Source organism: Larus michahellis, chromosome 2, assembly GCF_964199755.1.
Source record: "Larus michahellis chromosome 2, bLarMic1.1, whole genome shotgun sequence".
NCBI classification, from domain to species: Eukaryota; Metazoa; Chordata; class Aves; order Charadriiformes; family Laridae; genus Larus; species Larus michahellis.
In genome coordinates, this window is record NC_133897.1 from 27,926,778 (window position 1) to 27,953,323 (window position 26,546).

The following is a 26,546-nucleotide window of genomic DNA, read 5'->3' on the forward strand; positions in this document are numbered from 1 at the left end:
GCTGATGTAACAGTAGTGGTTGCAGTGGAGAGGTCAAAGAGAGTGAACAGGTATGTCCTCTCATTGTTGATACCAGGAGATGATCCATCACTACCACCAAAGCAATTTCAGTTCTGTGTTCAGGCCTGAAACTGCACTGTATAAAATTTAAGATACTAGTTTCAGTGAAATGAGCTTTTTGGTTGTTTAACTGCTCATACTGGGAAGCAAAACCACACTCATGTCACAGGCCTAACGAATGCATATGATTAGTCCGTGCATTTTAATGCATGTGTCCCACCAGGCGGTGCAACTATGGCATGGTTTGGGATTAGCATTAGTTGGTGCTTCTCTGGGTAGACAGGCCAGGTGCAGGACATGCTGTAGTGGATGGAGCTGTATGGATGCAAGCTGAGATGTGTTGGTGCTGCTGCAGGGCAGTGACATTGTGTTTTTTTACTGGACATGCTCTTTATGACTGTGCCAAGAGACACAAGACTTGATAGTGTGTGCTAGTTACCTGAACCAAGAGTATCTAGAGATAATACTTCCCAGTTTGTGTCAACAAATTGAACAGTTTGGTTGTGCATGACAGCTGTCGCTCCTGGCTCTCTGTCGTACATCAGATGAGGTCTCTGTGGGATGGAGAAGCCTAGGGCCCAGATACTTTTAGGATTTCAGAACTGGAATCTGCTGTGCAGTTCTTTTTGCTGGAGTTTCAGGCTGCTTAAGTCAGATCTTTCTCCTACTGTGCTTTCTGAGGGAAACCCCAGGCTTGGTTTTGGTGTTAGACAATCGGTTTCTTTCAGTATCGCAGCTGTCTAATTCCCATCTGTGTCTCATCCCTGCGATTGCTTCTTGGGAAGATCTGTCTCCTTGGTGCTTCCCTGCTGAAGCGTTAGTGACAGCTGATGCCCACGCAGGCTGTAGGGGAGCACGAAGCCAGGAAAGCTGGAGGAAGCCTGTGGTGGCTCCTCCTCACTGACTCACTGCCTTTGATTGTGACAGAGCGGCCACATCACGGAGAAGAGACTCTTTAGAAAAGAACTCACCTATTTCAGATGATGTCAGAGCTTCCTCTCCTCCCTGAAGCTATACTGTAGAGACACTTTCAAGCAGAAGATAGTGGATGGTCAAACTCTGTTCTTTTTTCTCTCATTTAGCTTCTTGAGCACAGCCACAAGGTTATCCTCAGTGCTGTGCCTGCCTTCTGCCCTTGCAGGGTGCAGCACAGCAGTAACCCTCACAACTGCTTGTGCTTCAAATACAACAGTGTAGGTCAGCGTCACGTCCATGAACATGTTTTGTTCTTCCTATGGTGCACTCCTGTCCCGACAGGAGAATTTTTCATGCTTAGTGGAGGAAGCCCAGCAGTCCAGCTTAGTATATTCAAAACAAGAGGTGATTGTAAAACTGCTTTAAAGAAATTAGTAGATACCCTACAAATGTACCAGTTTCTCCTCACAAGAGGGTAAGGAGGTGCTGTGCATGCTGTTCTAGACATAAAGACTGAGAAAGTACTGAAGGTGTCATCTACAACTTGTAATGTTTTTCTGAATGTCCTATGTCCAAAGGACTTAGCCGCTGTTTCCTTATTTGGATTCTTGGTAACAATCACAACAAAATGTGTCTGAAATTCCAGCTGTTACTGTAATTAATAATAATGCTTCTGATACAAAATATTTATGATTTCCATCCATTAAAGACATCCTCTGGGTTTTCATTTTTCCCAAAGTCAGCAGGGTGCATGTGGTAGAACCAGACAAAGGAAATTTTTATTACTGTCATTGTAATTAAGGTTGCCAAAGGATGCATCCGTAGAGTCAGGTGGATTAGTTCCCTTTGGCGTTTGCACATTTTTGTTTTCTCCCAGTTTCACTGCAGGACAAACAAGCTAATTCACTTAGAGAAGAAAATGGGTGATAGGAGAGATCAGAATTTGTGCGCTAAAGTCGACGCTCCCCAAATATGGACACTGTCTGTGCCAAGTTTTGTTCCCTTCACATGAGAGTGTCCTCTGTGACTCCTCCAGCGAATGCACAGCACACCCTGGAGATGAGTTATAAAAAGATAGAACTACAAGGTAGTTCTTTAATTATTCACCATCCTGCGTTAGATGGTTGCACAGTAATGATGTATGTCCAGAAGACCTGATCATTCTCAGGGCGTCTCAGCAGGATATACTGGGAGATGACCCATTTTGGTTGCAGAGCCTGCTGCTGTCTGCAAAGAAGATGTGGAACAAAGGTGTTCCAAGTTTTTGAAGTTTTAAAAATGTCACACAAGAAGACCAGTTATGACTCTGATAGAGTTTGTCATATGTAGTAAAGGAAGCATCATGCACTAAAGCAGTGAGCGTTGGGTGTTCCTCTGGGAAGCCACATCTAGTCCCTTTACAGTATGTGACTGCTGTTTCTGGAGCCATGGCTCCATACAAGACCCAGGAAACCCAAATTGTGGCCTTGGTCTTGCCTTGGTAGCTGTGAAAAAAGGGAAGGATTTTGGATCATCCCAAAGCTAATAGCATTGCTTTTTATGCCTGCAAGTGTGCCTGAAAATCTCAGTTCTCCGTAATGGCACAGGCGATGCCTCTGGTGTCTTTGGTTATTCTTGCATAAGAATGGTGATGAAAGGAAAAGAGGATGTAGATAGGTTGTTGTGCAAGTTTGAGGAGAGGTTTCAGCAATGTTTACTGTTCACACAAGCAATACCAGTCTCTTTTGCTGGAAGGTGTTATCCTCTGCTCACTGACAGCTCTGCATCAGCTAGAGAGTACTTCTGAAGATTAACCACTGATGTCAAGCTCAGCTCGTTGGTGGCTACCAGCGGCACATATAGTAATGACAGTGAAGGGGTTAGGAGCACAGGTTGTAATAACCACTCCCTGGCCTAGCATCACTTTCACAATGCCTCTAGCACAACGGGGTTACAAAACCTTTACCCTGAATTTTAAGAAATAAGAAAATTATGGGGAAAAGTAGTAGTTTATTGGTCTTCCATGGCATCATTATGGTGAAGTAGTGATTGTGATACCTCCTCCCCTCCCCGGAGTGGATGCCAGAGACATGACTTGCTGGCAAATGTTCACTGTATTTGTGCCATTCTTTGCAGCACCGCTTTCCTGTGATGATGATGGTGATCTGTCTCACCCAGATGGCTGGGTCAGATCTTAGGTGCTGGTTTTGCTTTCTGAACAGAGGCATGAGGAGCAGGCATTATGACAGCATAGCAATAGTGGGTGTAAAGCATGGTTTCATAACTGGTGTTGCACAGTGATCAGCAGCGTACGTTGGCTGTGTCCCCTGAGGTGGAATGACCTGGTGTAATCAAGAATTGCACATAAGAAAGACTATGCGTGTGTTAGACTTGAGTAACTGAAGGTGTGGTGGAACAGCTACTGCAACAATATGCAGTTCTTGCATGGTTCTTGCTCTTTGGTGGCCACCAGTCATTGGAGGGGTAAAAAACATGGATGGCAAGACAGTCAGCAGCAGCTGAACCTGGGATCGGGTCTTCTTGCTTGGCACAGCTTGCAAAGGCAGTATAGGCATATCCAGCATATACTCAGTATGTTTGGGACTTTCTTAAACACATCAGATGAGGCAGGTTTTATGTTGCAGAGAATTTATAGTATGCAACACTAATAACATGGTTAATGTAGCACTAAGCTGGCTAGCCCATGGGGAGGATAGCCCATGTGATTCTGCATTGTTCATCTCCGTTCTCACTGCCTTAAAAAAAAAAAAGAAAAAAAAAAGAGTTGTCATTGGTTACTGACGGCAAAATTCTGTGAAGATTCTTGGTAGTTGAGAGCTATGAGAAAATGCTCCCAACTTCTAAAACTTTTCCTTTTTCCGAGAATAATCAGTTTCCATCTTTCTGGTCTCATTCATAAAATGAAGTATTAGAACCCAAATGTGTGATTTTTTTTCTGAATTAGAGTCTACAACATATTTTTATAGTTAGCAACATGTCTTTTCTAGACTGTGCTCTGTCACTGCTCTCTGAAAGAGAAGCAAGTAGTCATGTATGTGTACGTATGATTTCCCTGGGGCTGCCATTCAGGAAAATACCTGCCTCTTTGATCATACAGTTTGTCATTATTTTGATGCTGCATGAATCACTGATGTCCCTTTTTCTTTCACTTTAGAGAAGACAGAAGTATGATGTCTTAACAGCAGTGTTGGAGTGAGCCCGTCAGTTCTTCGGTGTCTGTTTGTTTTGACACACATTGAGCATTGGTATCCGTTGGGTTGTCACTGCTGTGTTGGTGGCTTTTTATTTCTGCTGTTGCTGGACTGCAAGTGCTGTTGTAAATCCTAGTAAATGTCACATGTGAATTCTGTGGAAACTTAATTTTCTTCTAACTACTTGGAGAGGTACAACCAGAGATTAAGACAATGTATTGGATTTTCCTGAAAAAGAGCTTCCTTTAAGTAATGGCTCAGTAGACTTTATTGTAGTACTTGGCCAGTGTGATGGCAAAACCAAATCTGGTAAATCACAGGGAATGGGAGCATTCCATGAGTCTGAAATCCCACACACACTCTAGAAAACACAGCAGCAACAGAGGTGGTGAAGTAGGTCTACTTAAATCAAGTTAAGCATACTTTGAGGAAAAAGTTATATCTGTTTATTTTATTTTTAGAAAAGTACAATCTTGAGTGACAGTTCTCATGACTGTACTGAGCAAGTAGTTCGTTACTATGGTGGATAGACTGTTACACAAAGAAAGAACATTTCCAAGAACAAATTTTCTTTTCTTCATTTTAACACCCAGAGATTCATTTAATAGAATCAGTCAACCATTAAATGTGATTGTGCAAAAAGAAGTAAATGACAAACAAGAATATCTTCCCTCTTCCCCTAGTCAAAACACATGTTGAAGGCAGCGGGCAAGATCATATGACTAACGTACGAAAACCGGTAGGAAACAGACTGTTTTACTTTGATGATATCAGTGAAACTATAATCTCAGATTGAATGCTTAGTTAAGATACTAGATAAGAGTGGCATGATATATTTGGAGACATAATGATAACTGTATTCACCACCAACAGTATCTTTCTCATGTGCAAATCTAAATATTCCAAAACAGCAAGCAAGATCCAGGAAGCCATTTCTTCTGTCTAATGTGGTTCAAGAAAGATCGTCCCAAACAAGAACTCAATATATGATTTGATGCCTTGAAAGAAAATTATCCTGAAGCATATTGAGTCATTTTGCAAGAAATTTGAAACTGCTCCCACAATATACTAATGCCACTCATTGAACAAAAGGAAAAGAATGGGACCAGTTAACATGATGAAAAGTAATCCAGAAATAAATATACTCATTTTGTGACATAATTTTTCCCTATACCTCACCCTCATCTATTCTTTGTCTTCAGCAAGCAGTATTTATCTGCCTCTCACCATCCTTCAACTGCTAGTGACTCTATCTCTGTTTTCCTTCGTCACATCCATCTCTGTTCCATATTTGAAGCACAGGTCTCTCTAGTCATGTTGACAAATGAGACAATCCAAGCTAAATTCACAGCTGTTGTTTTTAACCTGTACCTGCTTGCGTGACTGCTGCATTTCAGACACAAAGACTTGTGGTCAGACCTTAGCTCAGTAGTGTTTTAGCTGGGTTCAGTCTACTGACCGATCCTTATTTTGGTTTGTGTCGGCATGAATGAGGTTGGGTTTGGATATGGAACCCTTAGCGGGCATCATCTCCTTTGACAGCAAACCCCAGAGAAGGCAAGCTGCCAGGGGAGGTTGCCCACCAGCCTGCAGCAGGGCTTTTCATTGCTGTTGAGTGGGCTCTTCTGACTGGTATGATCATTCCTGTGTCAAGGTAGAGATGGTTGCTGCAAAGTGTACATCTGAATCAAAAGATAAATGGGGTGGCCTTCTGTCCCATACCTGCTGCTTTTTCACTACACTCAGGCTAGCATCGTTAGAACCAAAGGTTTTTTTCTAGCTTGATATGGCCTATGTAGAAAACCATGTTCATGATTCTTCTGTCTTCAAGTGTTTTGAGAAGCAGCAGACAGCGGTACATAACACAAAGAAAGCTTCATCTTGTGTAAAAAAGGTCTGGTTGAAAGACATGGAGTAACAAAAGACTTTCCAGAACGCCTCTGTCAGGCTGTTGAGCTGGTATGGACACCCTACATGTTTTCCGTTTCAACTAGGAGCTCAAACACCCAATGGGGTTAACAGTAGGAGCATAAATTAATACATCGTTCAAGGCCTTTACAAAATACTAGATGCAGATGCAGTTATTGCATCCGCAAACAGAAGCTTAGGGAAGGAGCTGAAGGTATCACTTACATTTTGAAGGGACTGGCTATTTGGCAACCATTTGTTTCTCCATTTGTGGGTTGCCTGGCCAAAACTTGCACATAGATTTTGCAGGTTATTTTAGACCAAGTAAATTGTTACATTTCCTTATGCTTATTTCTGTGTCAGTGTCTTTTCTCCAATCTTATACGTACTAAAGCAGCATAAAGTGTTCAGCAGCACTGGACAGCGTTTAAGACTTATTTTGCTTAGCTTTTGGATATATTTATGAAGGCTTCTAAGGAACATGATTTAGTTAAAACAGCCTTTTTCTTGCATCAATATCACTAAAAATCAATGTGAGATAGGTTTGTGGGTTCTTGTAAAGCGTTTATCATCTCAGTCTTCTTGGAAGAGGCAGTTTATTAAGTGTTTCACATTGATGTAAAATACAGGACTTAAAATTTCCATAGAGTGAATAACATCTTTTCTGTTTCAACCACTACTTTATATAAAGCTGGGGGGTTTTTTGCAGTAGCTTTGTGGTAGCCATAACACAGTTACTGTACTTACGATAGTATTGAATAGTATTTTTGTATTGCAATTTCATTTACTGTTTTTAAAAAAATTAATCTAATTTCTAATCTAATCCAACTAATAGCTTTTTGGGCAGGTGAAACCTCAGGTGGAAATGAGCCAAGTTCCTGGCATTGCAGTGGGCAGCAAGCTGGCATGCTTACTCCCGGAGAAGTCGTTAAGGAGCCTCCATGCAAGGAGAGCAGGCTTCTTGAGACCTGAAAATACGTGTAGCTACGGAGCATGGTGCAACGTTTTATGTTGGAAGAGAAACAGTGATAAAAACATGGCTATATAATTGTATCTTCTGTAGGGTGTCTGTAAAAGAGGAAGAGGATATATATGGGAAATTGTTTTCCTTTATTTGAAGCAACGAACATGATATATGCCTGGGACTGAAGTTCAGTAAAATAATTACTACTAATAATGCGTATTCTTTCATTACTGCCAAATGTGACAGTTAAGTGAATTAGGCTGGAAAACTCTGACCTCTAAAATACAAAAATATGCTTTTCCTAACTGTTTGAAGTCCTTAAAAGTCTAAATAATCTCTGACTGAAGGCCATGTTCATGTTGAAAGTAGAACGTAGCGTAAATGATATAATCAGGTTAATGCAGTCAGTGTTAAATTCCTGCTCTTAACCTGGTTAGTTTAGAAAATACCCATAGCTATGTATATTGCTCTCCTAAAGAGTTAATATGTAATATGGAGCATAATCTCTAATGGTATTCATAGGCGGCGTAAATGTAGATTAGTAATCTTCAGGTCTAGCTTTAGTTCATAGAATCATAGAATGGTTTAGGTTGGAAGGGACCTTAAAGATCATCTAGTTCCACCCCCCCTGCCACGGGCAGGGACACCTCCTGCTAGACCAGGTTGCTCAAAGCCCCATCCAGCCTGGCCTTGAACACTTCCAGGGATGGGGCATCCACAACTTCCCTGGGCAACCTGTTCCAGTGTCTCACCACCCTTATAGTAAAGCATTTCTTCCTAATATCTAATCTAAATCTTCCCTCTTTCAGTTTGAAACCGTTACCCCTCATCCTATCCCTATACTTCCTGATAAAGAGTCCCTCCCCATCTCTCCTCTTGGCATCCTTTAGGTACTGGAGGGGCTATAAGGTCTCCCTGGAGCCTTCTCTTCTCCAGGCTGAACAACCCCAACCCTCTCAGCCTGTCTTCATAGCATAGGTGCTCCAGCTCTCTGATCATCTTCATGGCCCTCCTCTGGACCCACTCCAACAGGTCCATGTCCTTCTTGCGCTGAGGACTCCAGAGCTGCACGCAGTACTCCAGGTGGGGTCTCACCAGAGCAGAGTAGGGGGGCAGAATCTTCTCCCTCATCCTGATGGCCACACTTCTTTTGATGCAGCCCAGGATGCGGTTGGCTTTCTGGGCTGCGAGCACACATTGCTGGGTCATGTTGAGCTTCTCATCAACCATCACCCCCAAGTCCTTCTCCTCAGGGCTGCTCTCAAGCCATTCCCCACCCAGCCTGTATTTGTGTTTGTGATTCCCTGACCCACATGCAGGACCTTGCACTTAGCCTTGTTGAACTTCATAAGGTTTGCTTGGGCCCACCTCTCTAGCTCATCCAGGTCCCTCTGGATGACATCTCATCCCTCTGGCCTGTCAACCACACTGCACAGCTTGGTATTGTTGACAAACTTGCTGAGGATGCACTCAAACTTGTTGGTTAGATGAATGGATAACTGTAACTTCGTTAGGAGGAAACACTGAAACAGAGACTGTATGCAGATCGCCATTTCAATGTATTTTGCTTTTTCCTGTCCGTGAATCTTTACTAATAATGCATTCTTAATGAGCTGAATTTAAGTTGAATTTTGAATTTAAATATTGACTTGTAGTCATTCGAGATCACCTTCTGCATTTATAATCACAAACAATAAAAATCAGTCCTTCATACTCAGTTGACTTTTGCAGCTATGTTTGTGCTTTACTTGAATGAAAAAGCACGAATTTTAAAACCTGAAGTTTGCATGAACAGGAGAAACTTGTCTTTTAAAAGCCTTTTCAAACTCTGCAACATCATCACAGGATGAAAGCAGTAGCTATTTTCGTAACTTGGAAGTCTTTTTGGAGTAGGTAGTTGAGTGATTTTTGGTCTGTTTCCACAGGTTTTCAATACATATTCCAATGAAGACTATGACAGGAGAAATGATGAAGTTGACCCAGTGGCTGCATCAGCTGAATATGAACTCGAGAAGCGTGTGGAAAAGCTGGAGCTCTTCCCAGTTGAACTAGAGAAAGGTATGGACTCTGTGTGCCGTTTCCAGTTCCTGTGACACTGAGCTACAAGTCTGAGGAAGTTTACACATGTCTACAGAGCTTGTCTTGAACTTCCATGAGTCTGTTGTAGTCACCTTGGCTTTTTGGATTTCAAGAATTGTTTAATAAGGAATTAAAGCAGCAGTTCAGAAACATGCAGTTCTTTGTTTCCCTAAGGGAATTGTTTTGAGTCGCTCCATTAACATATGATTTTACACAGTGTTTTGATGCAATGCTTTCATTCTCCACTGGAAGAGTAAAAAATCTTGATTGTTGTTCTGAGCTTCTCATGAGGGTGAAGGTGATATTTTTTGTGTGTAATTAAAATGGTAGAATAATAAAGTTTTAAAAGGAAGCAAAAGGCTATTAATGTTACTGACATGGAAAACCAAGAGGAACCAAAGCATAAATGTTTACATACCAAGTAACTATATAAATCAAATTAAGAAGCTTCTGCTTTCACTTTCCTTTTTCACAGATGAAGATGGACTTGGCATAAGCATTATTGGAATGGGAGTTGGAGCAGATGCAGGCCTTGAAAAACTGGGAATATTTGTCAAAACAGTAACAGAAGGTGGGGCAGCAGAAAGAGATGGCAGGTAAACTAGACTCAGTCTTTGGAAATTTTCCGAGCAATAGTTACTATGAATTATGATTTTCATGGGAAAGAATTGTTTGCTTAATGTATGTCATGATAACTCAAAGCTGTAGAATTCGGAGACTTCCTTGGGTAAGGTCCAAATACCTGATGTGGTTACGAGAAGACACCAGTGTGGTATATTGAGTTTAAACTGTTTAAGGAGAACAGGTTTTCCAAAGTTGTGTATTCATGACTACCTGAAAACGCAGATGCTTTAGCGTGAGTAAAGCTGGAGATTCCAAATTGTGCATCACTTTTGAAGGTAGTTTGTATTTTAAATGTGTTGAGCTCCCACATGTTCTTTTGGCTTCAGACCAGCTTTAAACAATGAGTACTTATGAAAAAGAGTTCTGCTTGGCATTTGATTAGGAAAATAATAAGTACATCTGAATGCTTAAACTCTTACTAAATACACCTCCTCTCAAGTTTACTAACATAGGCTGTTTCTTTGTATTTCTTATTATGCACAGTTTTCTGCTCCAGAGTTCAGTTTTCACTTCTACAGCACTGAAAGTATGTTAATCAATTGGAAGCTGTACCATAAATGTTGCCCACTAAAGAAATGAATTGGTGTTTGTAGTCTTATATGATGCTCATATAAAACCTGGTGGCTTCTGGAATTGCTTACTTGGTATGTGCAGGTTAAAGAATTCCTTTTGAGCATACTTTATTTCCTATCATATATGACAGAGTCACCTGTGTATTACACAATAGCTGCCACAATCAGAGCAATGTTTCTCATAAAAGTTAGAAAAACACTTTACTATGTAATAATTTAATAATGAAAAGTATTCTTAAAAATCTCCCAACCCATATAATATCTCGTTTTGTCCCAGGGCCTACCCTTTGTAAATTTGCGTGCGAATAAAATATTACTTATCTGATACATTAACAAGTAAGTTTACTTATATGCAGTCTTCACTTCTATTTTTAACCATTAGTGATTTGTTATATTAGTTATAAATAATACCAAACACAGGTAAATAGAGTAAGAATAAACTAAAAAGTTGATACTGTCTTCTAAAAAACGTATTGCAGTGACCTCTTCTGTATTGATGAGCAGCTATAGCTTTTCAGCCAGACAAAAGGTTGTTCTGCTGTGGAAACCCCACACAAATTACATCAGAAGGCTCTACATGGCAGGGGATTGCAAAATTTAATAACATTGCTCTGAAACTACTGAAGTATACTGTCTTCCAGATTACAGATCTTGGGCATAAGATACCAGGTGAAGGCCAAGTACTGATTTATCACAGGCTTAAAAATTACAAAGGGGAGTGAAGAAGCTGACACCTCAAGATGTCATGACTTCATCCAGTACTTTAAATTTAAATGAATGTTTTTCTGAAAGGCATGCTTGAGCTCAGCCAGAAAGCATTAAGCTCACGACTGGCATTCTGTGTGAAATTCTCTGGTTGAAAATCAGACTCACTCACAACTGCTCTCTGATGATCTGTGTTTTCTGTTCCTCTAATTTGAGTGGGCTACAGAAGTTAATGTACAATCCCAAGTCTTTTCTTTCATTTCCCTAGATGGCATCTGAAAGGAGCTTGTCAGCTGAGAAAAAATAATACCTTTCTTTGACCATTCTAATATTTGTGTTGGTTTTCAACTGGCTGAATGTTCAGTCAGCTGAGAAATAGCCCTCTGATTTTCTCTTTGAGAGCCTGACTGATCATTCACTTGGGAAAGGGACATCTAATCCTCTCAGTCAGCAGCAGTCGGTTCTGTAATAAAGTGCATCAACTGTAAAGGGTCCTGTTAACTTCTTCTTTGTCAAAAGCCTAATTAATCATTAACACTGATAGCAAAACAAAGTCTCCTAACAGAAAATAAAACCCTATTTCAGCTCTTGCATTGGATATTCTGAACAACCGCATAGCTGTCTTCAAGCAGGCTCTTCTGAAACTGCAATTTAAAACATTGCAATATCTGTCGGATAACTCCCATCTTTTATTGAAAGACCCATCGAATTGTGATATAAAGTATTTGCTTCCCATGGAACCCAAAATCTATACAAAGAGGTTTCTCGGTGATTGAGCACCTCTGGCTTGATTCATGTTGATGCAAACAAACAGTGTTCAGTTGTCATATCTAAAGGCGTTGTGTGGCAGTATCTAGCCTAGGAGGCTGCTTTGAGATGAACCCAGAGGCAAGCATGTTTATAAGTAATAAAAGAGATTATTAATAGTGCGTAAAATAGGAAATCAATCATTAGACAATTTGAAAAATAAAATCTTTGCCTGGATGAATTCGTAGCTGCTTCTTTCCAGTTATTTTGGTGATGAGTCATTCACATTTTAAAGTATTTAGGTAACATTGAGAACAACAGTTTTGAAACATTACACAGTTCTTAACTTGAAAAATACTCTAAACATTGTCTTTGCACAGGTTAAATTTTTCAGTTCACCATATAGATCAGTAATTATGCAAGTAATTCGTTCAACTTTACTTGGTTCACTTCTGTAGTTGCTACTTCATTGAAGTGCTGCTTCGCATAGGCAAAGATTGAAGTCATGACCATTAGAAAATAACTGTTAGAAGAAGTACCAATTTCATTAATGATAAAAGTAGTTAAACCTCTGTCATTCACGTGTTGCCACCCTGAGCCTAATCTTTGGTTCATGTTTGAAATTAGATTTGAGAGACCTAGAGCTCCTAGTGGCGCCTGGGGTGGCTGGTCTGGGGGGATAGGGCTAAGCTACAGGTACAGAGCTGCGGTGGGAGTGGGGCTGGAGGGGGGACGCCCGAGGAAGAGGAAGGCAGCCAGGAGAATATGGCTGTGAGAGTATAGAATGTACATGGCAAAAGACAGGAAACTTCTTTTTTAATTACATGTAATTATATAATTTGAATAACAATTATGTTAATTGTATGTTATTTGATACGTGTCTGTGTTTATATATAATTAAAATATATGTATGTATAGAAAGAGAGGAAGTTTGGAGAACAATGGCCGTAAAATTAAGAGTTGGAAATGAATTTAGGAGTTCTACAAACTAAGAAGAAGGAGATACAAAATATGCCTGAAGGACAAATGGAATCAGACTCAACTGCAGTAGATCAAGACAGAGCAACTTATGCAGTTGCAGGCAACAGTTCTCTAACATGATGTTTCATCACCTGAAATACTCTAACTCCGTATCCGTATGAACACTGTGAGGCCACTGCATAGCGAAGTGTGTAAAGTGTTGTAGGTAACTGCCGTCAAAAAGGAATCCGTTCTTCCACTATTTAACTTTCAGCCAAGAGGCTGACAGCTTCCCACTCAATGGGCACCAACTTAAACTTCTTTTCTTGGAACTCCTGTGGCCATCTGACTGCACCTCATGTTTGCTAAAGTGAAAAAAAAATAATTAATTTTTACAGTATCTAAATACAATAAATATTAACACAGTTGGTGTATTTATTAAATGCATCAGTGTAAATTGAAATAAAATTCTGAGATTAAAATGCCTGCTATGATTTTCAAGGCATGAGTTTATAGGCTGTTGTGAAGATCATTCTTTCAAGGTTTCTTATATACAGAAGGGAGATCCTGCCCAGAACACAGGGACATTCTGTGGTGTGAGGCTGCCAAAGAATAAATCTTGTATTTCTTACTCATCAGTGGAGTCCAAAGAACTGAAGATACTGCTTGAACACTCTAGAACTACAAAACATTGCCTCGGATTTGACAGAGAAATCAGTGCTCCAAGTCAAAATGCTTCAGCCCTCTTTTGAAGCCTCTGTTGTTCTTTGAAAAGAAGTCTTATCACTAAGATATCCTGTTAAATACCTTATTTTAGGTATTTTCATATAATTTTCATAGCAGTTTCTTGGTTCCTTTGTAAGCTGTATTGTTTGGATCAGTAGAATCCATGTAAATACTTGAAAATTGCTCCCTTTGAGTAGTTCTGAATGTGTTTGGTTTTTTTTAAAATTTTTGAAACTGTAGGAGTTTGTGCATTTCTAGAGGACATTTTAGTATAGTAGCCCTAGTTCCAAGCATTTGTAATCCAGATGCGTCCAATGCCTGCTCTAGGGATTTCATAGCAGTGCTTGCTTCAGATAAAAGCAGCGTGTTTTTTATTCCGCCCAACTTTTCCTGCATCGAACAGTGTATCGACTGTAAATGGGTGTTTGGTTTCAAAGAGGGAGTCCTCATTAAAACAGCCTGAGGTCGTCTTATTGTGTGCAGCAGGATCACACTTACACTGGGAATTCAGCTTTTTGGAGCAAGTTAGATGAAATATTTTAAGAGAGTAGGTCACAATTAAGACTGGAGCACAAGCTCTTTTTCTCCGCAGATGAGCAGGTTGTTTTAGTTAAATATTGCATTTTTTTCCCATTAGCCTGAAATACCAGAGCTATGTCTTATGCTGTTTTTCAAGATTGGCTTAGGAAAGAATGATAGAAGAACTGTTCAAGTATCTTCTTTAATTTAACTCATATGACGAATTCGAGAGTTTGTGTTGCTGTATTTATATGCAAGGAAAGTGACTGGATGATTGATGCTAATAATTGTAATAGTAACTTTGAAGCTGGATTTATGAGATGTCTGCGTGCAAGGAATGATGCATTTTTCATATTTACCTCAATCATTTTATGACTGAGTTTTTATTTAAAGTCTTTATTTAATATCAAACTAAAAAGATCTCTTATATGCTAAATTTTCCTGAAAATTAACCAAGAATTATTAATATATTTCTGGTTTTTCCCTGAAAGGATCCAAGTGAACGACCAAATTGTGGAAGTTGATGGCATCAGTCTGGTTGGTGTTACGCAAAATTTTGCTGCAACTGTTCTTAGAAACACCAAAGGGAAAGTCAGGTGAGTATTTTAGAAGAAAAAAAATTGTGTTTGAAAACTTAAGATTAGCTGGTTTATTTCACAGGAGCGTCAGTACGCCCATGTGGAATCAGAGTTTTTTATCCTTTTTGTATCTTCTCTGCTTTTATCCCAAGACAGGGATGAGCTGTGGTATTACAGATTTTTGTTCTGGCTTAAATTTTTAAAATATCATCACTGAATAAAGCTGAAAATGGACATAGAAGAGGACAATTCACTGGTCTAGATCTCTGTGGACTCAAAACTGTTTCTCTTAGCTGAAATGACGAAGGTCATGGGGATTGGTAAGATGGAAACTGGGCGGCCACTGATCACCTCCCTGCTCTTCCACTGGTGCGACTGGCCACGTTACTGCCCCAGGGCTGGAGGAGTAAGGCAGTGAGCACTCCGGTGTGCACGGATGCACCTCAGCACAGAGGAGAAGAAAGGGCTGGATGCAGTAACGTTAACAGCTTCCCAATTGAGGAGAGTAACACCCCGGTATTAATTCAGTGAGCTACCTGAGTCCCGGCACCATCTCTGGGTGTCTGTCTGTTCTATGCTGCGGTTCATTGGAAGGCATCCCTGTAAAAATCCATAAAGTAATGAATAGGTTGAAAATGTAACATACACTGCAAGTAAAATTCTAAACTAATGTAGATACAAGGTTGTGAAATGTCTGTAAATTAATAAGAACATATTTCCCTAGAAATGAACTGTTTTGCCATTTAAAAACCTGTTCAGTCAGATAGCTTTTCTGTTTAATAGCTTTTTAAGTTCAGCAAAGATTTAACTCTACAAAATAAATCCAAGAATATCTCTGGCGTATTGCAAAGCAACAGCCATTCTGTAGTCGCTCTTTGGTTCTCTCTCAAAATCCTCTCTAGTGAGTGCAGCTGAATTCTTTAATTAATGAGTTTGGGGCTGACTTCTTTTGAACTGTGACTGAACGACTGGTGGTAATATATTCAGTCCCCCTCAGACAGTGGTGTTATATGCTGGCGTGCACGTTTCCGCACTAATTCCGTCGCTGTTCCCTCACGACACTAAGGAATAATGTTGGGATGTGGATTACGCAGAGAATCTTGGGGGTGGTTGATCAAGGTTTTATTTGAAAGAGGTTATTTAGGAAAAAAATTATTAGAAATTGTAGTGTAATTACAGGTGGATGTATTTTTATATAACATTTACAGTTTTAGCTACATCAGTCTTAAATCTGCAAAGACTCACACGTGCTGGGAGTGTTCCTACTGAGTTGACTATAAAAATGAGTATAATACTTTATTAGATTTTCTGCAGAGCTGGGACCTTCGAACATAAAATCCTTTTGACAGAGAATAATGTCTTTCTGTGTTTTGGTACACAAAGCAAATGCTATGTATATTTTGTGTTTCGTGTTTTAGTTTAAAAAAAAGTACATCAAACATATGTATTATATACATTTATAATCAACTTAGTTCACGTAATTAGTATGGCATAAGTTACAGAATAGAGTACTTGGTTCCACGGAGCAATAATGGGCTTGGAGGAAGGAAGAAACATAAAATGGTTTTCACACAGAATGCTCCCAGAATCTTCTCTCGGGAAGTAAATTACAGTCAGACTGGTTGCAATCTAGACCCTTTTGTCATAAAATAGTGGACTGTAAAAAGTATTTCTTCATTGTTGTTGAGCTCACATTGTCAAGCGTACTATGTATCCTCTGCACAGGGATCATTGGCTTCTGACAGGTCTCATTTATCAAGGAGACATGTGTGAGCTTCTACATTTTTCCTTGTAAGTAAGCTTAAGATACTGAGCTTTCACAAGAAAAATGACCCAGTGCATTAGTGTCACAACTAGATTAAAAAATTCATAAAAATATTAAATTAAAAATAAAGTTAACCGTAAATTACAATATGAATTATACTATAAAATAATGTTATTAAATAAAACAGATGTATAATTATCTACATGCACACTGCCATACTGTGTGGTTGGCAGCCTCTTAATAATGTATATTCTAATTAGGAGAAAGGTATGGATAGAATTTGGTGCAACTCCTCCTATTTTTGCTTCATTTAAAACTTCATGGAAAAAAAAAAGCTCCAAAAGACTACTCTTCTGCTTTACACAGGCCAGCTGAGAAATGCATGGGTTTTTTCCTGGTTTATGGTAAGCTGGGAGCGTGGCTTGACGTGGCACAGCTCCTGCCCAGCTCCTGGTCAGGTCCTGGACCCTTGAGCTGACCGACGCTGCACGGGCGCTGGCGAGCTGGACTGGTTTTAGCTACTCAAAATCAGAAGTGGTTCCAGAAAGCTTTTTCTTTTAGAAAAGAGATAGAGATTTCAGGATGCTTGATGTTTTGGCTTTACTGTAGGTTTAAACGTTTGCTTGTAAAGTAAGCGAGAGCTAATATTGATGAGTTTAGATATGAAAGAAAATGCCGTGTTTTTGTCTTGCTGACTGTTTTTCCTTTCCCGTATGACACAAGGGCCCTGCCTGCTGCTTGTTCTGTGGAGAGAACAATTCTTTTCTGACAGATTCTCTTTCCCAGTTACACCTGTGTTAGAGCTGGGATTGAGAAATCCCTTGTCTCCACCCTGTTTGGCAGACACCGCTCACCTCTGCACCTGAACTGCTCCAGAACCTTAGGGACAACGTAAGAGGATCTTCTGTGGCAAAATCCCTCTCTTGCCGCCAGCCGTCAGCTCCTGCCTGTTGGCCGTGCAGGGAGTGATGCTGCTGACCTTTGAGTGCACCGTCCCCGTGGCAGCTGCCATTAACGCTCCGTGTCACGGCGGGAGGCAGGAGCAGTGGAGAAGGCTGCTGCTATATAAATACCTTCTGACGTTCCCGCGGCGGGTGTCCCAGCTGAACTACAAGCGCACAGGCAATGTACAGTCGCACATCCCGCCTAATTCAAGGCCAGGCAACTTCACGAATCCTTCCACAGGAAAAATCACATACATATTTACTCGCACGTCTGCTATTTAACAGTGTCAGTTTAATGGATTTTATGTAATTGCTTTAATAAGCCTAGTTATCCTTGTGATTATAACATAAAGTGTGTGTACCTTTCTTCTGCCCGATGTCTTGTACACACAGAGATCTGTGTACATTTCACTGGCATTATTTCACTTTTATAACCCACAACATTACAGATACACAGTCATTTTGTCCTTCATCTAGTCAAAGCGCACGCTAGTTTTTGTAGCAGGATTTATTATGTGAGATCAGTTGCAAAGAAAGGACATTCAAGAGCAGAATGACATTAAAGCTACTTTTTAATTCTTTGCAATAAATGCAGGCAGCACCTCTTCAGGGAGCTTGCATAATACAAATACTTAGTGATTTTTTTTCTCCTTTGAGCCTTCTGAACACTTTGAATGATCCTGACAGTGGAAGTCGTTGACCTAGAATAGATTTTTGTGATCTTTCTGCTAGAAAAATATATCCAGACTGTCTGTAGCTGACACAGTAAGAAATCAGGGAAAATGAAGACATGGCTTTTACCTTTTGAACTGTTCTAGATGAGGGTGAGAGAGAGGAAAAGACGAGTAAATATAAGCATTTATGATTATTTTATCCATTGATTGAAGTATTGGACTATTCAGAAGAGTTGTCATACCATAATGGAAGATCATTGACCCAAGCAATTTATCTTCTCCAATAATAAATTTAATTATTCTTTCTTTCAATGTTTTATGTGAAGATAATCAGCACCCACCAGATGTACTCTGGTAGCCTATGAGAGAAAGGAAGGAGAGGGAATTCTTTCATAATCCCAGCTGGCAATCAGCTTCTGTTTTTAGGGATGAGAATTAATGTCCTCGTGACTCTCATCTGGCAAATACAACTATGAATGCTATTTCAATTGATGTAAACATCAAGTCTTCTTTATAATTTTGCTTAACTATTTGGTTTACTAATATCTCCTGTTAGTGAATTTCAGAATTTGATTATATACAGGAGAGATTTTCCATCAAAATGGGTGGTGTTTTCAATTTTGTTGAGTGTCGCCCCTGCCCTAAGGTTAATGGATCAGTCCGAGGGCAGCGCCAGACTAATATCACTAATTGTTCTGTGCTTCTTCTGACCGCATTTAGTATGTAATCCATCAACTTGAGGTTTGCGAGTGCCTACAGTCATAAAAGATAGGTTAAGACGGCAGCTTGATAGTGGGAATCTTGTCCTGTCATGGAGCTTCTCCTAGGTTATTCTGCCTCATGGCTTGCAGTCTCATAGAGCGTGGTGCTGAGTAGCAGACATGAAGTTCTTTCTTTGAAGTTGCTTGGGGGATGTTGAGGGTGTGTGTGACCCCACTCTTTCCTCTTTATCGTACTGAAAGGGTGCTAGGGGACCCTAATGTCTTCACCAGAGAAAGCTCACTTGAAGAGTTGTATACCTCCAGGAAATTTTATTTTTTCTTTTACAAAGATTACATTCTTTTACTTTATCCTTTTACCATACTCACCTAATCTCTGTCCGTCCTAGGACAAATATGGGAGCTTTCAGTGGGGACTGCACTACTCTGCCTCGCTGGGTACAAAGATCCGTGCCCACGCAGCTCTGGGTAGCGCAGGGTCGCAGGAAAGGAGGAAGATTTCCTGTGTTGATGAGTAGAAGGGGTCTTGGATGAGAGAGAGTCATTGGAAAATCTCAGTCTTTCAATTGCTGCTTGTATGCTTTTATCATTATTGCTTTCCTCTGAAAGGTTTCTTTTAAGGAAGTTAACCAGATTCAGTGTTTTACTGGGGAGGCGAATTTTGAATTCCGTGTCCTCCTTCCGTATCCTGTCGTCTGAATGTGACTAAGCATTTTCTCAGCTTTCCCAAGTGTTGCTAGGCACTGAGCGGATGCTCTCATGGTGCTTTCTGAGTCAATTCTTGAGTTTTCAGGGAACCACATAGAACCTGTGCAAAACCTGTTTGATTTCTCATGATTTGCACCACCTTGAAAGTAATTGTATTAATTCTAACCTACCGGTGAGTTTACCAGTTTTTATTTAATTAAATTCTGCTGAAATGCTGCAGAATCTTCCCATCTTAATTAAGAATCTAAATAATTAGTCAGCAAATTTTGCCATGTTTAATTAATCTTCCAGATCATTGAAGAGTAGGTTCTAACAATAGCAGTGTAACTGTTAAACCCTGGGGCTTTCCACTATTAACTATTCTCTGTTCTAATAAAGAATCATTTATTAGCATTCTGTGTTTTTTCTTATCTGGACGATTTTAATTCAAAGCAGGGGTTTGTCTCAACTCCCACTCCCAGTTCACAGTCTAATTTCTTTCTCTTACTGTACTGCAGATGCAATCTTTCAGGCAAAAATGAAGTTTTTACTTTTTTTTTTCGATAGCTCTATACAAGGAGCAGTTAAAGGGCAAGAAGTGAAAATATTTGCTTCTTAATTAACACCAACTTGATGTGTCATTTATTCCTTCTTCAGCTAATTCCTCACTCCATCTTGAGCTGTTTTGTGTTTTTTTTTCTGGAAAATATACTGTCTCAGAAAACAGCATTTGCATGCCTGATGTTAGTTTTGTTTAACATCACAACATCTGGAAAGGTAATTTATATGGTCGTGTCTATGCAAGCGCTAAGACAGTATAGAGGACAGATGAAGTCAACCGCAGGATCTAGCCAGCAGCGGCGTGTCCCAGTGGGAACACCGTTTGCTCACAGTAACAGTGCACAGCACTGCTTTATTTTTGTGACTCCTTCCCCTAGATAATCATCTTCTCTTCTTCCAGTGCACCTGCGTGTGCAGTTTTTCTCCTTCTCTTTCTTTTCTCCCAACCTGTGCTCCAGCCCTATGAAACAACTGTGCCTTTGAACATCTGCAGGCATTCTCCATCCTGCAGATCCATGTTGTGGAAGAGGCAGGAGAGATTTCTACTTCTTCCTAGTAATGAGTCCTGAGTAATGAGGCAGAAGCCAAAAGCAAGATGCACCATCTTCCGTGTCTGATTCAGAGAGCTGGATTGTGTTGCCTTTTTTCCTGGCTGGGGGGGATGGTTTTGTTCTTCCTTTCCTTGTCTGTTTCTTATTCCTTGAATCCAAGTGCTGGAGCCAAGGAGAGAAAAAGAAGTGGAAAGAAAAGCCCTTTGCTCTGCAGTGCTGATTGCCAAGCTGGGACTTTATGAAGGGCTGCTCAAGAAGCCAGGTGTGCTTGGTGCACATTCTGCTTCTTTGATAAACCTCAATCATGGACCAGCCCGAAACAAAATTCGTGGTGCCTTCCACCAAAATAGTGTGAATTTCTCCTGTTCATTCCACTATGGTTATACTAAAGATTAGGTAGTGTAAGCTGGTTTCTTCTTTCTGGTCTCTGAAAAGAACTCCTACAAGAGCCGATAGTCATTCTGTAAGACTACCAGGAGTAGTGTGCTGAACGTAATGTGAAGAATTACTCCTGAGCACTGTGACCCTTTAGCACCGGTGAGGTAAGGCTGCGCTCACCAGTGCTTTGCTGGTTTATATTCCTTGGCTGCGCCTCGGACCGTTCGTCGGTGCTGAGGCCAGCTGGCACCAGAGGGCTCAGTGCTCGTTCCGTTACACTTTCTTACCCTTCAGAGCAGGGTCGACGTATCCAAACTGTCCGTTGGAAAAATCCAAGCTAACTCCCAGCCTTTGCTGCCTCCTAGACTCTGTCTGAGTATTATTTGGTACAATATTAGTTAACTTGGGCCAAACTGTTCCAGAGACCATTTCAGTGATTTAATAGTGTAGATGATCAATTACTAGTGCTTGGGAGCGTTCCCTGGTGCTGTTTAATTTACTGGAATAAACATAGGCCCTGTGTCCTGAGATCTTGCTAATTTGAATTTTATGGCAAGTGATTTCTTGAAATATTTGCACATTTGGACAGGAAATTATATGTTTTGAGTGTGAAATAGATAAAGAAATCTATGTTTAAAAGATTTTGGCTGAATTGTATACCATTTTGCTAGATATCTAGGGCATTATTTTTAAAATTAAGTGTAACATGAATTAATAAGATTCAACGGGGCTGGATTTCATTAGGAATGGCTTTTTGTTCCTTTCCTGGAAACAGGAACAACATGACAGGTTTTGAATCACTTCATCCTCAAGTTGGTTGGATCTAAACATAAGTTCCTACCCCTGCAACTGAAATATCATCATAAATGTTTATTTAGCTAATTTTTTTACTCTTTCAAACTTCAAGATACTATGTTGTGGAAGCTCCCACCCAGTTTCGGTGCATCCAAAATGTGATGGTGACTAATGTGATACAACATTGTGACAGCTGGGCAGAAATACCCACCATTCATCCTTGCAGGATAACTCACCAACCCACAGGGGGGGTGCTGTAGGAGCATTTAGCTGCCCCTGGACCGTGCTATGAGGGTGGTCCATCTTGCCTACAATCTGGATCATCTAATCGTCCAGATTAAGAACATGATCTGACCTCAGCAGCTTACTTGTGACCCATCTGTATTTTCTTCCTGGGTTTCCTTCCCATGAATGCCAGCAAGTGTGAGGGTGAAGGAAGGTAGATCCCACTTCAAAATGCAGTCAGGTTTTAGAAATATTCCCAGGTAACACTTGTACCTTTTGAACAGAGCTGACGTATGTGCTTCACTTGCATTCAGGTATGTTAAAGCATAGATTTACAAATGTGTTTCTTTGAGCTGGCCATTCCCATAAGAATTGGATGGTACTACAGAGAATGCTGATGAAATGGTCATCATGTATTCAAGGAAACCTTTTATTCAAGCATTGCGTTGGGATTCTGTCAGGCTGTCTGGAATAGATGGAAGAGATTGTCTACCCGCGTTCTCAGAAGAGCAGAGCAATGTAAGGACCAGAAGCAGGAGAAGTGCCAAAACATTGAATCCCTTGGCTGATTTTGAAGTACTCTTGAGTAAAGCTAATGTGTCAGTGAGGACCTAGACCAGAATTTATTTCTGTGGGAATAATTAATCTAAGTGCATTAATATTGGTGTGGGGGTTTTTTACATGACTTCCTAATCATCTGACTCAATATCCATTTAGTGTTGACAGTAGCAGAGCTTATCAGGGGCTTGTATCCAAGATGCTGTGGAGAGACTGCTGAGGCTTTTCTCTCACTTACGCTATTACTTTGCTGCTCGTCCACCAGCACCATTGATACTGCTGAGGAAGACCTCGAGTATGTCACAGGGCTCTGAGGGCTAGGGTGGAAGGGCATAAGAGGTATTCTTCTTGATTATACCACTCAGGTAGGATTGGATGCAGGACGGCCCTTGGTTGTGCAGCTGATGTTGCAGGGGAGGCATTGGCTTTTATGGACCTTCTTGGAGGAATGAAAAATGCTGGGGAGAGACAGGATCCACCAGACAAAGTGGGGCAAGAACATTTTTGCCAACAGGTCTCATAATCAAGTTGGGAGGGAGGGTGACCTAGTCCTTGTTCCTTGTTTTGGAACAAGTGACAAGCGAGTTCAGAGGTTTTGGTTAGGGACCTACAGGGGACTTACAGTGCTCCAGCATCTACTGGAAGGGTAACATGGGTTGGTGCAAGTAACCCAGGAGATTTTTGGAATGTGTCAAAAATCACTTATTGACAGAAGTGTTCAATGAACCAACTAAGGGAAGCAGTCTGCTAAATCTGTTATTTACAGACAGGTTTGTGACCATTTTGGAACTGGTCACTTCTTCAGTGAACGCTGATGGCAGCTTTAGGAGCATTAACCATGAAATGGTGAAGTTTAAAAACTGGAGAGGAATTAAGATGAACATTAGCATTACAACCCTGGACTGCAGGGGAGCAAATTTTGGCTTTTTCAGGGATCTGCTTGGCAGGATTCTATGTAACTACTACCTTGAAGGATAGAAAAGCACAGGAGACCTGCTTGATCTTTGAGGATATAAGGATGCTAGAGGAGGCCATGCCAAAAGTCTTGCAAAAGTCAATTTAAGCAACATATACTGGTCTCCCCTCCTCCATGGAGCCAGGCCTGCTGCTTAGTGGGGCAGGAGACCTTGTTGCAAAGGATACAGAAAAAGTCTGAGATAAATTAATGTCTGTGGTGCCTCAGTTTTCCCACAGATTGGCTAATGACCTGGATATTGTTGCAGGGACATCTTCAGATTTCCTGCATTCTCCAACAATTTGCCTCAAGGCAGCAATGGCACTGGAGTGCAAGGATTCATATACAGCTCTCGATACCTTTAGTGCCTGCTGCCCATGCACCATATGCCAGACTTTGTCATGGTGTGCTGTGACAGTCGCTCAGTCAGATGAGTATGGTTATGCAAGTGAAATAAATGAACCCTTGTTTAATTCAAATACTTAATCACTAAGATACATTTTTTAAAAAATAATTTAAAAAATGAATAAAAAAATAATACTAACCAAACCACTACTTCAGCAATGATGACAGCAAGTCACACAGCATGCACTACGCACACATCTCATTGCTGGCTCATTATCGTTAGTGAGTTACCTACAGCTCATGCCACAGCCACACCGCGGAAGTCATGTTCCCGTGCGCCTGTCCTGACTGCTGACGGGGCAAAAGGACACCCGTGTTGGCTCAAGTCACTGATAAGTTGGAGTCCTGCTCTTCTGTCGTCAAATTCAGGGTGCAGAATGTAGCTTACTTCATCCTGGGTCTGGGGACAAGGATGGAGGCTACAGAACTTCTGCACGATAGTTGAGCTTACTGGCAGCTCTGTCTCCAGGGTCTTTGTAGGCTTTTCCCCAAAGTTTGCTTTTCTGTGCTGGCTTTACATCCTGCACTAGGCATTACATGGGTTGCCCTGTCAGGTGTTTCTTACATGACCTTAGATAACTCCGTTCAGTTGTTGTCCCTTTCATCTACTGACAGTGGTTACTTCCTCGTGTTACTTTGGGTGCTCGTCTCCAGGCAGAATTGTTCACTTGTTTGTGTTAGTTTTGGGTCACTGCCATCACTAATCTCCAGGCAAACCTTGTTTACTTCCTTCTACCAATCACCCTCAGTTCCTCTTGGTTGCAGCTAATAGCTTTAAAGCTTACTCTGCGCACGCTTGTCTGTGGCGCAAGGGAGGGCTGGGTGGATTTACAGACATAAGACAGAAGGCACCATTAGCAAGCTTGCAGATGAGGTTTGATAGGATAACAGACAGGGCTGCTATTCAGAGGGACCTCAACAGGCTGGAGAAATGAGCTGGCAGAAACCTTATAAAGCAAGGGCAGATGTGAGTCCGGCATCTGGAGCAGCGTAGCCCTGTGTGACACGGTGAGCTAGAGAGCAGCTGTGCGGGAAACACCCTGGGAAGAGGTGGAGAGAACATCTTCAGTCCGAAGAAAAGAAGAACGGGATGGCAGGCATCTTACTGCTGTCTTAGCTCCCTTCAAGGAGGTAGAAAGGGTGAACCCGCATTCTTTGTACTCTCTGTACAGTGACAAGATAACAGGCAGTGAACAGAAGCTGCAGCAAGGGAAATTATAACTATATATTTTCACCAGAGAAAAACATACTGTAAGGTTTCTCAAACATCAGAACAGGTTACATCCCATCGTTAGATTCAAAATTGATCAAGGCCATGAAAAAGTTGGCCCTGCTTTGAATTGAGGGGAGTTAGGATGGACCAGAACTCCCTCCCAAACTAAATTATTCAGTCACTCAAAGAGTCTTTATGACTCCTGTGTTTTGGGTCATTTTATCTGAGGAAACGTAGTGGAACCTCGTAGCTTGTGAATTCCTTACGTCCAGTGAGTGACCTCTGCATTTGAGGCTGCCGTCTTTTAAGAGAGCTTGATCTTGTTCATGAAAACCTGTGACTAAATAAAACTGCCGCCTTAAGGGGTTCACACCACTTTTAGCACTTTGGATTAATTATATGGCTATTATCCTAATGGAAGCAGCCCGAGTAGGTAATTGAAGACATCTTGAAATAAATTAGATAAATGGTAGCAGAAGCAGCTTTATGCTTTAAAGCTCAGAGGAAAACCATTATTAAAAACCATCTGTAAAACTCCCCCAAATACAATGAACTTTATTGTACATTTTTGATTGACTGAACTATGTTTTAGGAAAGCATAGAAGAAAAGAACTGTGAATGCTGTTGCAGCAAAAAACCCCCATTCTTTATTCCTTAGAAGGAGTGTGCTATATTCTTACTTGATTTTTGTTGAATTTAAGTAACCCGTGCTAAATTACTTTTAACTGAGCATTTAATGCCTACTGAATCTTTAAGATAAATCATTCACTGAGAATAAATCACTAAAAATCCATGTTGCGGAACTTCAGTTTTGTGTCAAAGAGTTGGTGCCTGCACACATTTTTCTAGTACCAAGGTTCTTTTCGAAATGGAAATGCTTCTTAATTAAATTAATTCTTATAATAATGTTTCTGTTTCCCCTGGCTGGTAAAAAAAAATCAATAAATTATTTTTTGTTATCTCAAGAAGGACAGTTCTGCAGATTCTCATTTAACAAAAGCTGGAAATATGCAGAAAGCTATACATCAGGTGTACTTTAAAATCATTAAATCATGACTGGATTGCAGGAGATGTAGGAGTTGTTGCCAATTTCAGTAGAATACTTTTCTTAACCACCATTACTGTAGTTTAATTTTCAATTTCTTCAGGTATTGTAGTCTTTAGATCTTCTTCAATTGAAGATAAGAGTCAAACATTATTTATATTCCTAGCTCTGTCCCTGTTAATTTTAACCACAACCAAAGGGAGTATTTCCCAGCTGGTGATTCAGCTAGATAGTGTGTAACTGTGAATATCACGGTCCGTGCATGCCCTCGTTCTCTGTGGTGTTCTCTCCTCTCTCTTTCTTTTTTGTGGACATCAGAAATAATCAGTAATGGCCTGAGATTTAGTCCAGTGACGGCCTGTAGTACAGCTTTACAGATTCACTGGGTTTTATTTTGCAGTTGCTGGCTTTAATAGTTTATTATTGTGATGAGGTTTAAAGGCTTTAAAACCCTCATTTGTCTCATATCCAGAAACATAACCAGCTTCTTAAATATATTATCACTGATAGAATTTATAGTTCT

The 26,546-nt window shown here is 40.6% G+C and overlaps 1 protein-coding gene across 8 annotated transcripts in view; it reads left to right on the plus strand.

Annotated features, from left to right (window-relative positions):
- PPP1R9A (protein phosphatase 1 regulatory subunit 9A) overlaps positions 1 to 26,546 on the plus strand; it is a 146,166-nt gene that overhangs the window by 74,697 nt on the left and 44,923 nt on the right. For all 8 annotated transcript variants that reach the window (XM_074574699.1, XM_074574704.1, XM_074574698.1 and 5 more), the window contains exons 3-5: positions 8,964 to 9,096; positions 9,593 to 9,713; positions 14,462 to 14,566. In XM_074574699.1, the coding sequence (XP_074430800.1) occupies positions 8,964 to 9,096; positions 9,593 to 9,713; positions 14,462 to 14,566 (359 nt within the window). The remainder of the gene's footprint in view (positions 1 to 8,963; positions 9,097 to 9,592; positions 9,714 to 14,461; positions 14,567 to 26,546) is intronic.